Genomic DNA, 14,362 nt, shown 5'->3' with positions numbered 1-14,362 from the left:
GGGCCAAAAGGCAGTAGCTACATAGCCTGAGCGAGCACTGAGCAGGGAATGAGGGATGTATTCGGTTCAGAAGGGGCTGATTCTGCTCCCAATGATAGGGGGTTGGATATGTTATCTGTGTAATTCAAGCTCAGTTCTGAGTTATCACTTCAGATTCATAAGGCTTCAGAGGGTGGAGCCTTATGACCGCTGACACCAAAAATTTGTGACTTTTACATTCTTCCATTCAGTTATCAGTTACATATGTGAAAGATAAATGGCCCTGGCAATGAAAATAACTTTAAGGGTACCCCAGGTTTGTTGAAGGGAAGGTATGAATGAACACCCAAGGACATCAGATTGCTTCCCTCTCCCAGGTAGTATTCTCACACCATTGATCATATGAATTATGATGTTGATATAGTTCAGGAAACAAAAGAGATATATGTGCAAATTCAGGCCAGCTGTCAACGTATCATTGATTATAATGCCTCTAATGCCACCAATACTGCACCAACTTCTAAAGCACTGAGCAGAGGTTGTAACTAATAAAGCACACCATTTGTCGATTCAATGCTGAGCAAGGGGGTGACTGAGGTGAGGCGCAATAAGCTAAATATGTTCTGTGCTCTGCTGGACACATGTGCAGAACACATGTAGCATATTGTGCTGCACCACACATGCCAGCAACAGACTTAATTGTAGGTCTAATCTCTTCAGCTAGCTCCTTGAAACAAGCAGCCATCTCAGCAGCAAGTCGGTTTTGAGGGTTGGCAGCAAGACTCCTCAGTTCCTTCCTTCCAGGGCTGCAGCCTGCTGCTGGAAGCTGCCTCAGAAACCCTAGCATAGTGAAACAGCTGCTGTTAGCAGTGGAATCGGGTTGGCAGCCATCACTTCTGACATCCGATTTCGGTCAAATGCCACTAGTTGTAGTCTGAATCCTGTCTTTTGTACTTGTGTGGTCATGACATTGTCATACCATGCTATTGCTACAACATGAAAGATTGCATATGCACCTTATTACCTGAAATATATCCATTCTAATAATGGAAACAAGATCATTTAACGAACTGCCATGCGTCTTTGTAAGCTGCTTCAGACTGAGACTAAAAGTCAAAGGTCATGGCGATTTCTGCAGCCAAATGCTGTATGATATTCACTAGCGATAGCAGGGTAATTTACTCCAAAGGTCAAAAACCGAAAACGTTACATAAAATGAATCAAAATCGATAATAATCAGCTTCCCCCCAACCCCAATTTCCACTGAAGCTGATACAGAAATACATGTTTACCGGTATTCGTAACTCGTGCGCCACATTCGCTATCCTATCTATACGGCTCTACGGTGCTGCCACCTAGCGAGGTGTCACGAGGCGAATATTCGCATCCAGTATGAAAAGAGCATGGGTCCCGAAAATTCTTCAGAAACTAGTGAAATTATCTACGAGAACTCAAGAGAAATTCTCGTACTGATCAATAAGGACATTCAGCAGCAGCAGATCGCCCAAATGCCGGTGGCCGCGATAATTTCTCTAGTTTCTGAATAATTTTCGGAACCCATGCTCTTTTCATACTGGATCGCCTGTGCCTTACAGAAACTGAAAAGTTCTTCTTATATCAAAATATAGAAAATAATCTTTTGTTATAAATAGGTTTTATTTTCTTTGCTGATCATTTTGAACATAAAAAATCATAAATCCATTGCAAAAAAATAATTTCGTGAAAGTGAACTATTTCCTTCAAAGGTGATGGATCACTCCATTCTGAAAACAAAATATTATGCTCATGCCTTTATAAAACGCGAAGGACGTTTGGTGCCTCGAAATTCACGGATTAGCTGTGACTGAGTTCTACAGCATTTTGTGTGGGAATGAATTACATATAGCATTGATTTAGTTTAGAGTGTTTTGAGCATCAGGATTTGCTGCGTTTTAGCTTTTTGCCTCGTGTGTGATGTTGCTGCTTGCAATAAAGGCGCTTCTGAGACATAATCACGCTTACATCACTGCAGAACTTTGAAATATAATTGATGACGTTGTTCATAAGTTCAATCGTTTTTTCTGTTTGATACATTTTTAATGCTTAATTTAGGATAAAATACAATTGCTTGTAAATTGATAAATCAAAAATGGTATACGACATGACGATCAAGTTTTAAAATAACTTTTATAATGATGTAATTTGCATTTTTAGTACACACTCAAAGACCTCGTGGCACGATATTTCAAGCATGCTGAAAAATCATTGTTCGCTCGATTTCGAATATCTTCAAATATGACGTCATATAATATTTTAAAACAAAAATTTAATTTTGTTTCCAAAATTCGTTTTTGCAAGCAACAAAATTTAAACGAAACAATAAAATAGACCTAAACATTTCAAAAATTTGTGATACTTGATCAAAAGTAAAAATGCAATAGATAAGGCGTCATCAAAATGTGTCGTCACTACAAAGTTCATAATTTCTTATTCGTCTGCCTTGTTCTTGCAATCTCACAACAAATGTTTACAGTTTACATCCTCCTGTTGCTCCTGTTATTCTCTCGGCCCAACGTGTGTTGCGTCCAGGCCCATGTCACTCCACTTTTGATTACATCATAAGGGGGCCTCAAGACAATGATGGCGTGGTGCGCCACAATCGCTTCCAAGCTTCTTGTCAACAGCTGCCATTTTTGAAAATATTATTTTGAAATAAAGTTACAAATACTAAAAAATATTGTAATTAAGTTATTATTCATATCAATACGTTATCTAAAAACATACTGAAAAATGATTTACTTATAGTAAAAATATAGGCTCGATGCGTTTTTACGTTGCTTTTCTGCTACTGCAGAGGGTTTTTAAATCACCGTTATCTTCAAAACCGGCCATTTCTTAGCACATTGCTGCTCTTTTTTGTCGCTAGAAAATTAGTTGGGCTTTCCAGTGACATCAACGGTTGAGCAATATGTGAAAAGTACCATCAATAATCTTCAAATGAAGTTTGTCATTTTTACGTTGTTAAGGAATGGAGTACCCCTTGCGAGCATCAGGGATGACGTCACTCAGGATCTGTCTCTGATTGGTCGGCGGGGGAGTGACTGTACCTTCTATATATGGCCTTGGTTGCGTCGATGGGGGCGTGTGAAGTGCCAGGCGAATTAGGGTGTTTCTAAATGTCTCAGACAAGTTTACGTGTTTCCTTTGGCTATTGTGAATAATAGACAGCATTTATCGCAGTAGGGAACGGTCTAAATTGACCGAAAATAGCGCACAAGCCAATCGGCAATCAGCGCCTGCCGCTAAACAGTTTCGGAAACGCCCATATGTGACTTTCGCCCTTATGAAGTGCAGCTGCCACTGCGATAAGAAATGGTTTAACTTAAGCTGGTCTGGCTCTGAGGTTGTTTATCCCAAATTGCTGGCCTTGGTTCTTTCAAACGCCTCTGTTGAGTCTTGCGGCACATGTAAATAATTATACCACAATATGTTATCATCAGTGACCATGCAGTCAATATCCAAAGCCGAGATAAAAGATCTGTTAAGCCATGCCTTTAAAACACAGTATAGAGTGCAAGACAGAGATAAAAAGGTAAGCTATGTTTCTTATCTCTATGTTCATCATCATTTATAAGTATAACCCTTGACTCATTTTGAATAGGTAGCTAAATAGTTGTATTTATATGACTGAAAGTGAACACGGTAAATGTAAAGATGAATGGTCAGGTCAGTAGGTAAGGTTATAACCTTACCTACTGACCTGCAACATTGAACCTACAAAACTACCTACAATCTACCAACAGGCTCGCCTGCCCCGGTGCCCGTTCAGTTACTTTGTACTAACGTTTCAGCAAACCGATTAAAAACCTAAAACCTACCAACCTACAGCCTACTACCTACCTACTTACCTTGACCTACCAACCATAGGTACCTACTTGATACTTCATCTACACATATACCCAGTACCCTTATTTTGCATGTGTATTTTTTTCTGTATAACTCCCTAAAACTATATGGCTCATGGTGGCTAATTTCACTTTTTCAACAATCATTTTATCTATTTCAATGTTTATTTAGTCACTCTCCTCAAATTGAAGTGTGTCTGTCTATGCTGCCTTAATTGCTCCCTATTCTTAATGCAATTTATCACCCTACTTTAAACTAAGTTGTTAAAGTAACTGTGTTTGTTTACTCTCCTCCTGAAAGTGAAGTGTATTTTTTTCTATATGCTGCCTTCAAATGTTCATTCTCAGTGCAGTTTCTCATTTTAGTAAAGTAGGTAACTGTTTGGCGAAGTTTCCTCAGGTAATGCTTTCCAAAAATATTTCAAAGCTTTTATTTACCTGATTTCCTCCAGGGTAGGTTAGTATGAGATGGCTCATTCTGATGGCAAGCCGATGATTTCAGTCTGAGTCTGTAATGGAGAAGGTGGTGGATCTGTTCCGGCTGGACTACCAGGCCGACATTCTCTCCAACCTGGGCGGCGAGCTCGGCTCCAACTACCCGTCCCGCATGGTGCTGCTGTCGGCGGCGCCGGCCGCCGGCGTCTCCCCGGCCACGGTTGACTCGGCGCGGCTGCACCGGCTGGCGCTGGTGGCACGGATGGCGCGCTGCCGCGGCCGGTTCCCCATCAGCGTCATCCTCTACCGCGGACGGCACATCTGCAGGTGAGCGAGCGAGCTGGACCGGTGTCGGAGGGCTCTAGAGGTCGGGACTCGGGGCTGGGCGTCGAAATGGGAGGATAGTCTGTGATCGATCGGTAACTAAAATTGGAAGACAGTTCGGATTTCAAAACACGAAGCTGGAAGCTTAATTCAGGAGCTGATGATCAGGAGATGGGACTTGGGCCCGAAATGTTCGAAATTGAGAGCAAGGATCCAAAATGGAATGATGGAATTCGAGATCGAAAGACGGGATGCGGGATCAGAAGCAAGGTCGTAGTTCGAGGTTAGTAGTTCTATGCAGTTAATGCTGTGCTATCATGCCACCCTATGCTCTGTAGTCTTGGTACCTACGTTTTTGGGTGGTGTTCACGGAGACGTGAGATATCTATTGGAATCGACGACCCATGGTTCTAATACTCGATTAAAAACCCAGATTCGACGCATAAATCGTTTTCTTCTGTCTGCTTCCACAATCCACATGATCCGCACTCCCAGTCCCACCCTGAACGCACCGGTATGCCCCGTTTCTGACCTCGCCGCGCTCTGCCGGGCAGGTCTTCCACGCTGTCCGTCGGTGCCGAGATGTACCCGCGGCACTACTTCCACTCGATATTCGGCGGCCGGCCGGCGGGCGACGGCGGGCCCGCGTCCCCGCCGGCCGCCGACGCCGACGCGCCGGACGCCGAGCCGGAGCGGCCGCCGGCCCCCAGCCCGCCGCCGCCCCCCGAGTCGTCCACCCAGCTGTTCGATCGGCTCCGACACATGGACATGACCCTACTGCGGCTCTTCTCCGTGCACACAATCGCAGATTTGATGGTCGAGAACAAGAAGGTCAAGTTTGGAGTCTAGTAAGTATATACCCATCCTATTGTATGTACGTACAGGCATTGACAAAATAACATATCTCAAACATTTTTTTAGAGTAATGCTTGAGACGATCTTTTTTACACTCCGCATTCATATCTCAGATTATGAAATTTATAATTGCTTACTTTTTCGTTCTTCGAGATTCTGAATCTTTTTTTTAAAATCATGACACCAAAATCCGGATCCAACTATTGACCGAGGTGTTTATGTGAGCCCAGTCATCTGTCTGCTTCACGTTCCCGTCCGCTACCCGTCTAACATCATCACCCTTTCTCTCCCTGTAGCGTCTCCTCGTCGGAGAAGGTGGACAAGCAGGAGCGGTACGCTGACTTCGAGCTGCTCAGCCTGCCGTACCCGGGGTGCGAGTTCTTCCAGCAGTACTGCCAGCACGGCTACCAGGACACTGGCCTCATGTTCGACTGGAACCAGAGCTACATCGACGCCGAGGTGGTGCTGCCGCCGCCACTTCAGGACCGGCCCGAGGTCCCCTGGCACCTTTATAGGGTGAGTAACGGAGGAGGATGTAGTCCGACCGTGGCAGCTGGACTGGAGCTCAACTGGAATTTAGATACGGTGGATGTTGTGGCTACGTAACGATTACCGCGTGAAAAAGGAATCTGCGTTGGCCGTTGGTCAGTCGCATTGACTGAGTATCATGTTGGGCTTAATGCTAAGCGTCAGGTTGGAAATCCCATCTGACAAAAACTCATTTTAATTCGATCTCGCTACCTTCGGCTGAGCTCATATTGTGAACATCGTGTATCCAACCCTCCCCCACTAACAACACACCCTGACACCGCTCCCCCGTTCTGTCCTGACAGACGTGGGACATTGTGCAGCTGACGCAGAACTACCTGCGTCTGCTGCTGCACTGTCTGCACGCCAGTCAGGACGGCCTGCTCATCCACTGTATCTCTGGATGGGACCGCACCCCGCTCTTCGTCTGTCTGCTGAGGCTGACACTGTGGGCCGATGGGCTCATACACCAGGCGCTCGACGCGTCACAGGTACGCGTGTGTACTGGGGCGATGGCTATCCGCTGAGTGCTGACTCGTACAAAGTCTAGATTCAAATCACTTTTAAGTTTTATTGCACATGACTCTCGCCAACTTTGAGTTAAGTGACAGCGAGCATTTTGTTTTCAGATATTATACCTGACGCTCGCCTACGACTGGTTCCTGTTCGGCCACAACCTGGAGGACCGGGTAGCTAAGGACGAAGAGATAATGCACTTTGCCTTCAACTTCCTTACACACATCGAGAGCGACGAGTTCAGCGCCTCACACTTTGGGTTAGTCGCATGTCGGCCGTAACCCGTGATACGTGGTTGACGGAAATAATCATTCTGCAATATGCATTGAGCGTAATTACATTCCGGCCATAGATGGAACTTTGTGCCCGAGCTCTCCCAGTTCCAGACCGACTTGGCTTTGGAGCCACAGCAGACGGTGGAAGTCAAGGTCACCGCTAGGGCGGTGGCTGATTTGTTGCGCCCGGGCACCCCCAGCTCGGCACGAAGTTCCACTTATGATCCCAACCTTTGTTTGCCCAAGCCTCAATGTAAAAACATTTTCTTGAATGATATCTCTGCAGTTTTAACTCTGCATATTCTTCAGAGTCGATTTCCCAGCCACATGCGCCGTTCTCACATTGTCCCATCTCTCCCGTGGTCAGCGAGCCGTCACCGTCGGGTCTGCAGCGGACAGAGTCAGACGTGCACCTGGTGGGCGGCGTGCTGCTCGAAGGCCTGGAGACGGACGCTTCCAGCATCCACAGCTCGAGCTCGTCCACCTCTGACTGCGCCACCACCACACTGCTGGCCGGCGGAGGCGGCGGCGAGGCGTGGCCGTTCGTCGACCAGCAGACCTCTCTGGAGGCCAGTCTGAGCGAGCTGGAGCTCTCCTCGTCGTCATCGTGCAGCTCAGGGCGGCCGCGGGCCGAGAGGCGGCGGGGCGGCCGGAGACGGCGCCGGGACGAGCCTGAAGCTCCCTCCGCCGCGTCTGCTACCGCCGCTGTGCCGCCCCCGCCGCCGCCGGTGGTTGGTAGCTACCAGACGGTGGAGCTGCGACCGGCCGACTGCTCGCCCTCGCCCTCTCCGGCGGCACGGCGGCGGGCCGAGCGGAAGGTGCGCCTGCTCGAACGACAGGGCTCTGGCTCGCTGGAGTCGCTACCAGAACAGGTGAGAGCACATAGAGTGGCAGCCGGCCGTCGGGCTGACTAAAATTGCTTGTCTGGTAGCAGTGATGGGATGGTGACAGGCTGACAGCTGTTTTGGAAGCAGTATTAATCTGGTGCTAACCAGATATCACCTTCCGGCTTGTTTCTAGCAGCTATGTGCCCTTAGCCGTGAGATGGAATGTGGAATCTTGTGGTCTTTTCTTCAAAAGTTCTCGACTGTGTGTGTTTTGTCCCAGATTGCCTCCCTCGTTGACTGGATATCTGCCCCTCCCTTACTCCCCGCCCTCCCCAGCCTGTCTCTCACACCCTCATGCGCCTTATCCCCGGCAGCGCGACTGGGTGAGCCGGCCGGAGCTGCGGCCGTGCCGCTCCGAGGCGGGGTCGTTCAGCGGCGGCTCCTACCACGAGCCCCGCACCAGTCCGGTGACGGTACCGACAGGAGCCGGGGGCAGTCGGGCGCGACACGAGAGCTGCGGATCAGTCGGCAGGTATGTGCGCACAGGGGGAGAGGTGGGCGCTAATGGTGGATTTCAGGGAAGGTTGGATTTATTGTGATTGCTAAGTAAATTGTCTGCAGGCGTTGCGAATAATGCCTGGCCAGTCTTTAATTATAAGTGCTTGTCTCTGATGTCATCCTGTTCCTTTCGCGTATGAAGAGGGACGACCGCGTGGATCGCAGTGATTACCTCATTTCGGGCTGCTGCCATGTTGGCTTTTTATAAGTGTTGTGTGCGTGAGATGGTTTAATTGATTGAAGTCCCGCCCAGCTGTGATTCCCCGTCTGACCGCTCGGTGTCTCCGTCCCGCCGGCAGCTGGCAGCTGATCACCGGGTCCGGCTCTGTGAACGGCTCCGGATCACATGGATCGTCAACACACTCCCGCAGCAGCTAGTGAGTGAAACTGACCACCATCCCGTGATTGCCCGTTGTAGCGTATGTGTGATATGGCGGCAGTGTTTTGTGGGTCACCTGAGTCGTCAATACACTCCCGAACCAGCAACTCGTGAGACTGATCCATACGATCCTGTGTGTGGTATTGACATTGTGTTTATGTGCTGTGGCTGACAGGCCACTCCCGCAGCTAGCTTAGGATTCATACCGTAATACCGTATTGTCTGATAACTGCCAGGCGGCATTCATCGCAATGCTTGGCGTTGGTATCTCCCGCAAAAAGGCAGTTACCTTTTAAAACTGGGGTACATTTTATCGGTCATTCACTGTTTTTAGCTGACCAACGTCTTCTATTCTTTTCAGTAATTCGATGGGCCACGAATTTACCGAGTCCACCACGACGCTGATCGACGAATCCGGCGAACAGAGCACCGAGCAGCAGCCAGAAACCAGGTTAGTAGCAACATCATCAAACGGCTGATAGACTGAGTCTACCAGAACGTCAACACACCATTTCAGTGTTTAGCACAGTTCTACCGTATTCGGGCGGTACCGTGTCTGCTCTCTCACTCTTGTCAGTCTCACTATTCGATCCTGTTACGTCATTTTTGTGCTCCCCAGACGGTTGCCTCGGCTGCGGGCGGTATTTTCCGTGTAGTGTGGCAGTTTGATCCTTTGACGTCATTCCTGTGCCTCCTCAGACGGTCGTCCCGGCTGCGCGCGGTGCGCTGTCTGTTCCTGCAGTCGTACAGCTCGGCAGTCGGCCTGAAGACGGGCCCGCTGTCGCAGCGCACCACGGGCGCGCCGGCCGGCTTCTCCATCGTACCGGCCATCGTCTCCAGCCTGGCCGGCCGGGTGGGCATGCTGATGACCTGACCGCGCCTGGGCCGGCCGGCGCCCCTCAGCTGCAAGTGAGGCCCGCCTGCCGGCCGGTGCGCCGTCCCCGTGTCACCCGCTCAGTCCGACTGGATACCGTGAGTCGGGCGAGGCGGCACCACTACCCCGTATAGAAGAGCCAGCAGATAGCACCCACCGGCTACCGACGGCCGCTCCGTTTGGCCAGAGAAACTCACACACAACAGGAAACCAGTACTGGAATCTGTACTCAAATCAAAGCACCGTGCATTGAAAAAGAGTTCTGAAGATTTGATGTGATGATTCTGCATATCATCTCTTCGTATTGGATGCCTATGTTTATACGATTATTGACCTGGAATTATGACATACTCCACCCAGACATATTGAGCCATAGGCCGACACCGTAGCACAGTAAAATACCGACCGTTCCATGCTTGCTCAGTTGCGTAGCGACGCTGAATCTGTACAGTCAAAATACCGTATTTGTGTTAAGTATTTTTAGCGTGCCGTACCACGATATGTACCGAGACGCTATGTTGCTCAGGGCAAAGTCAAGTTAACGACCTGTACCATTTGAAGTGTCATGAGCGGTAGGGCGTCGAATCAAATGATGTGCAGTGCCTATTTACTCGAATGCGTTTTATTTTTATTACTAAAATGCGCGTCCACGCGCGGCGCTAGCTCCGTTATTGATCTGACTCGCCGGATCGCCGTTTTACGAGACATACGTAACACAGTCATATTTTGTTGTCCGCCGGACTAGTGTGTATTCGTTTGACGGTATGACCGCCCACCTGAGACCTATCACTGAGTACCTATGGCGTCTTCTAGCGGTGTCGTGCGCCGTCCCTCCCCTCTGGCCGTGCGCGGCAGGGGCGGAGGGGGGTAGCCCGCCGTCACCGCGTCTGTGTCTGCCTACCGTGCCGCGGGACAGGGACGATCAAACGAGGCCTGCCGCCGAGACATTGGTGCTCATGTAACCAGGGGACTCAGCCCGGGTAACGTGTATGCTTCCTTAAATCAGGTGTCGCTTTTAGCTTTTACGATAAACGGTGCAAGTATCCAGGCTCAGGGCAGCTTGTGTGTTAGTTCGGTGGCACGCCTCGTTTGGTCGTCCCTGACCGTTTGTTGTTTGCTTAGGCGCCGGTCGGGTCCGAGCCTGTGCCCAGGCCAGCGGCGGGCTGGGTGGCGCCGCCCGCTCAGTTTTGTACGTGTATCCGCCGTCTCGGCGGTGCGGTCTGTTGGATGGCGGCGTGCTGTGGTGGCGGGCGGCCTGCCGGTGCCGGGTGCTGCGCTGTGCGCCCAGACCCAGCGGCTGTGTGATAGGGTGTGCCGGCTGCGGTCCGGCCAGTGCACGCGCCATACACACGCCGAGGGATGTATCGTGTGTGTATACGCTGCAGTGACGGGCCGGGATATGGGCGCTAGGTCGGCCAGTCGTTCTGACAGTGTGCTGACGGCAATGTTATGACCGGGGCTGGTGCTTCTCTGCGGGGCATGGGCGGTAAGGCGGCAGAAATACAGGGCGCTTCAGCAGCAATCACATCTGAGATTGTGACATGAGTACCTCGCATTGAGTTGAGCGTTGCGCAATGCGCACTGAGTGACGATATCACCAAGGCGGCAAGGATGACACGATGGTTGGTCTGGCACTGACTGAACTGTGATCGCGAACGCATTCCGAACAACTTCGCTAAACAGGAGGCAGCGCCGCCAGTTTTCGCTACGTAAGTATAGAGCGGCGGCTATAGTACCGTAGACTTTCTAACCCCTGAACCCCTGACAGCGGCAGTGTGAGGGTGGGCAGTAGATGGGACAGTTGAACTGACACCACTCATACATACCCGGCAGTCGAACATACAGAGCCGTCGGTTGGCATTGGAACGGTCGGCCCGAGACGCGCACATACCCGGCGGTGCCGAGGTCGGGCCCGATGCGGCCCTGACGCGACTGGGCCACCGGCTGAGGAGGTTGAAGCACAGACGGCGGAGGCCGGGAGACAGACGACCGAGGCCGGCTCACAGACGATGACTGGGGCCGGCTCACGGACGGTCCCGCCGGCCGCCCTCGTCTCGGCGCCACCCCTGCCGCAGCCACCGCCGGTGACAGCTCACTGGGCTGGGCCGTCTGGTCACCAGCAGCGGCGGCGGTGGCGGCGGCCCGCGCGGACGCCTCGGCTGGGACAGGATTATCCGCTGACTGCGTCTCTGTCGGATCTGCTGTGTTGGGCGTCACCTCATTGCTCGGTGTCTCAGATGTCTCGGATGCCGTGTCCGCTGTCTCACCACTGTCTCCTGCCTCTACTGATACCGGCTGCCTCTCATCTGCCCTGTTCCCCGGTCCACCCGAGGCCGGCAGCAGACGGGATCGTCGCTCGGCGGCAGCCCCGGTGTTCAGCGGTCGCCATCCGCTGGTGTCGGGTCGGTCCGGGGTGCCGCCCCCCAGCAGCAGACTGTGCAGACTGCGACCGGAGGCCACAGGAGTCTGCGGGGGCAGTCCGCTCCGCGTCCGAGCACCAGTGCTGTCACAGCACAGGGGATTCTGGTTAGAGCCGAGACGGGCGGCGCACTCTACGGCACACAGTGTAATTCTAGGACATCGCTCAACGTCGAGCATCATCTCACATTCGCGTCTCAGCCTCCTTGAACTATCGTGAGTCTCAGAAAATCAGGAAAAATGTTGAGGCTCAAACATTTGAGCTTCGGGGGCTGACAAAAACTTGTTTCACCATAGTTTCTCTTATATTGCAACTGGACGATGAGCCAATTCTGAGCTTGACGTGACTGTGATTGACTAATGGCTCAGCTTGTGATTGATGGTTAGTCCGACTGGCTGGCAGTTTGTCTCTGACTGACTGACGCTGAATGATTGACCAACTGATTGACCCAAGGTGTGACTCAGCACCCACCTGTCTGCGACCTGTATGGAGCGTCCCAGCACCACCTGCGCCCCGAGGTCGTCGGCCGTCACCAGGCTGTCGGCAGTGATGATATCCTGTTCCCCGGCGGAGGCGCTCCGGCCGACGACCAGCGTGTCGAGCCGCTCCGACCCGGCGGTACTGAGGTCCTGCTCCTTCTCCACTGAACCAGCCGGCTGCCAGCCCCTCTGCACTGCCGGACTGGGTCGCGGCAGTAGCATCTGCCGCTCCTCCAGATCCCTCAGCCGGGCGAGCGCCGCGTCCAGCCGTTCGGCCAGCTGGTCCCGGTCAGCAGCTGCCGCCTCCAGCCGAGCGAGCCGCGCCTCGAGCTGGTCACAGCAGCGGCCGGGGGTTGCAGGGACCGGATCGGCCTCCTTCTCAGACCGGTCGGGTTTGGTCGGTCGGTCGCTGGCGATGGACTCGTTAAGCTGTCGCAGCGAGTCACTCAGCCGGTTGATGGTGACCTCCGCCTCCGACACGCGCCGTCCCACGGTCGCCGTCACTGAGTTCACGAACCGCGTGATGGCATCGTGCGCGTCTGAGCTGTCCGGCAGCGCGGCCACTGCCCCGGCGACGGCCTCCAGCTGCGCCTGCTGAGCGATCAGCAGCGCCTCCAACCGGATCACGGGCGCGTGCAGCCGCTCGGCCAGCTCGGCCAGGGAGCTGTTCAGCAGGCTGAGCTGCTGGTCGGCCGGCGCAGAGTCGTACTCAGCCAGCACCCGCCGCAGCCGGTCAGCGGCGTCCGTGTCGGCCCGCTCCAGCGCCGCGCTGACCACGGCGACTGCCACCAGCGCCTGGCGACGGTCGGTGAGGGCGGCCGCATTGCCCGCCGGCTGTGGCTCCTCCGGCAGACGGCGGGCGTGGCGCGAGCTGCTGTTGAGCCACGGCTCCACCAGCAGGCCGTAGATGACGTGTGCCGGCGGCTGTATGTCGACGGAGGTCAACTGCCGCCGCTGCTGCTCCACGGCCGACAGCTGGTCCTCGGCGGCGACCAGGGTCGGCACGAGACACAGCGTGATCCACAGCATACCGATCGATCCTGGTGGACAGTCAAGGAGACCGAACCTCACCACAGTGCTGAGGCCAGCCGCGGCGTTCGTATGTGAGTGGAGTTCACGCTCACGCACCGTTGATGCTCCCCAAGAGCGCGAGGGCACTTTTAGCCCTCCAAGCGCCGCTCGGACGGAGGACGGAATACTCCTCCCCTCGGCCGATCACTGCCAAACTGCCGGCCGCTGTCCGGTGACGCCGAAGTCGGCCCATTGTTTGGAGTGGACCCGGCCACTGCGCGGCACTACTGGGTCATCGTAACGTAAACAGAGCCGACTGCGAGCGGCACGCGCGGCGCGGTCCGGTGGCGTCGGTAGCAGTGCATCGGCGCGGCGCATAGACGATGGGCCTCCGAGGTCCAGGAGAGGGACTCTTGATTCATCTGGAGAAATTGATGAACCTCCTTGCGGGTGCGGCGCCATTGGGTCGACATGACATGGTTGAAAGTGGAAGGCGTTAGGGCCTCAGTGCCAATCTCGAGCCCGCCGCGTGCGTTCCTGGGTGTAGCCGCCACACGTCCTCGAGAGCGGTCTCCCATCCAGCGCAAATCCAGCGGTAGAAGGTGGGCAGTGTGAAAAGTTCATTTCTAATATGTAGTAGTTGATAGTGCAATCTCATTGCTGTAGCTTGAATGTATTTTCATCGAAATGGCGAAATCAAGGCCCTAAATACCTACAGGCGAAATATTGGCCATGGGAAAAAGGAAAAGAAGGAAATAAGAATAATAAAGTATGAATTTATTATGCTCTTGATTGACAACCACTGAACTCTATAATGTGGAATGCGCATCGGCCGCCAGATGGTGTCCAACGGTGCCGCCATGTTGCGCAGACCAGGAAGCGGCCGCCGCCTGTGTTGGGGAATAGGGAATTCGGGACCTGATTTACGTTTGCGGTCGCTGCATCCGTTACGTTCAAGCTATGTGGACACGGAACCCGGCATCTTACGCAGAATTGAGTGGAGAACAAGATGACATCCT

The 14,362-nt window shown here is 52.7% G+C and overlaps 2 protein-coding genes across 2 annotated transcripts; one reads left to right on the top strand and one right to left on the bottom strand.

The window, feature by feature from the left end:
* Positions 1-3,089: 3,089 nt before the first annotated feature.
* On the top strand, positions 3,090-10,961 carry LOC122381127 (myotubularin-related protein 14-like). The gene is made up of 11 exons (XM_043364960.1): positions 3,090-3,550; positions 4,366-4,625; positions 5,177-5,470; positions 5,774-5,993; positions 6,311-6,496; positions 6,635-6,780; positions 7,164-7,668; positions 7,998-8,155; positions 8,481-8,558; positions 8,922-9,011; positions 9,260-10,961. Exons 1-11 carry the CDS (start codon positions 3,446-3,448, stop codon positions 9,432-9,434), a joined length of 2,217 nt encoding a protein of 738 aa, XP_043220895.1. The 5' UTR covers positions 3,090-3,445; the 3' UTR covers positions 9,435-10,961.
* LOC122381128 (actin cytoskeleton-regulatory complex protein PAN1-like) lies at positions 10,954-14,159 on the bottom strand. Its single transcript, XM_043364961.1, has 2 exons — positions 12,325-14,159; positions 10,954-11,937 (listed from the first exon to the last, which is right to left on the bottom strand). The coding sequence occupies exons 1-2, from the start codon at positions 13,359-13,361 to the stop codon at positions 11,181-11,183; spliced, it is 1,794 nt and encodes a 597-aa protein (XP_043220896.1). The 5' UTR covers positions 13,362-14,159; the 3' UTR covers positions 10,954-11,180.
* Positions 14,160-14,362: the final 203 nt, after the last annotated feature.

Source organism: Amphibalanus amphitrite, unplaced genomic scaffold (assembly GCF_019059575.1).
Source record: "Amphibalanus amphitrite isolate SeventyFive unplaced genomic scaffold, NRLGWU_Aamphi_draft 000114F_arrow, whole genome shotgun sequence".
Lineage (NCBI taxonomy): Eukaryota > Metazoa > Arthropoda > Thecostraca > Balanomorpha > Balanidae > Amphibalanus > Amphibalanus amphitrite.
Note: the sequence above shows the minus strand (reverse complement) of the source record. Positions and strands in the feature narration are given on the sequence as shown.

Bases quoted from the DNA above. Each gene is read 5' to 3' on its own strand.
- LOC122381127 (XM_043364960.1), top strand. From the start codon at position 3,446: ATGTTATCATCAGTGACCATGCAGTCAATATCCAAAGCCGAGATAAAA. The intron at 8,156-8,480 runs GTATGTGCGCAC...TCCCGCCGGCAG, and splicing joins AGCTGCGGATCAGTCGGCAG to CTGGCAGCTGATCACCGGGT. The intron at 9,012-9,259 runs GTTAGTAGCAAC...GTGCCTCCTCAG, and splicing joins GAGCAGCAGCCAGAAACCAG to ACGGTCGTCCCGGCTGCGCG.
- LOC122381128 (XM_043364961.1), bottom strand. From the start codon at position 13,361: ATGCTGTGGATCACGCTGTGTCTCGTGCCGACCCTGGTCGCCGCCGAG. The intron at 11,938-12,324 runs GTGGGTGCTGAG...GTGCTGTGACAG, and splicing joins TCCATACAGGTCGCAGACAG to CACTGGTGCTCGGACGCGGA.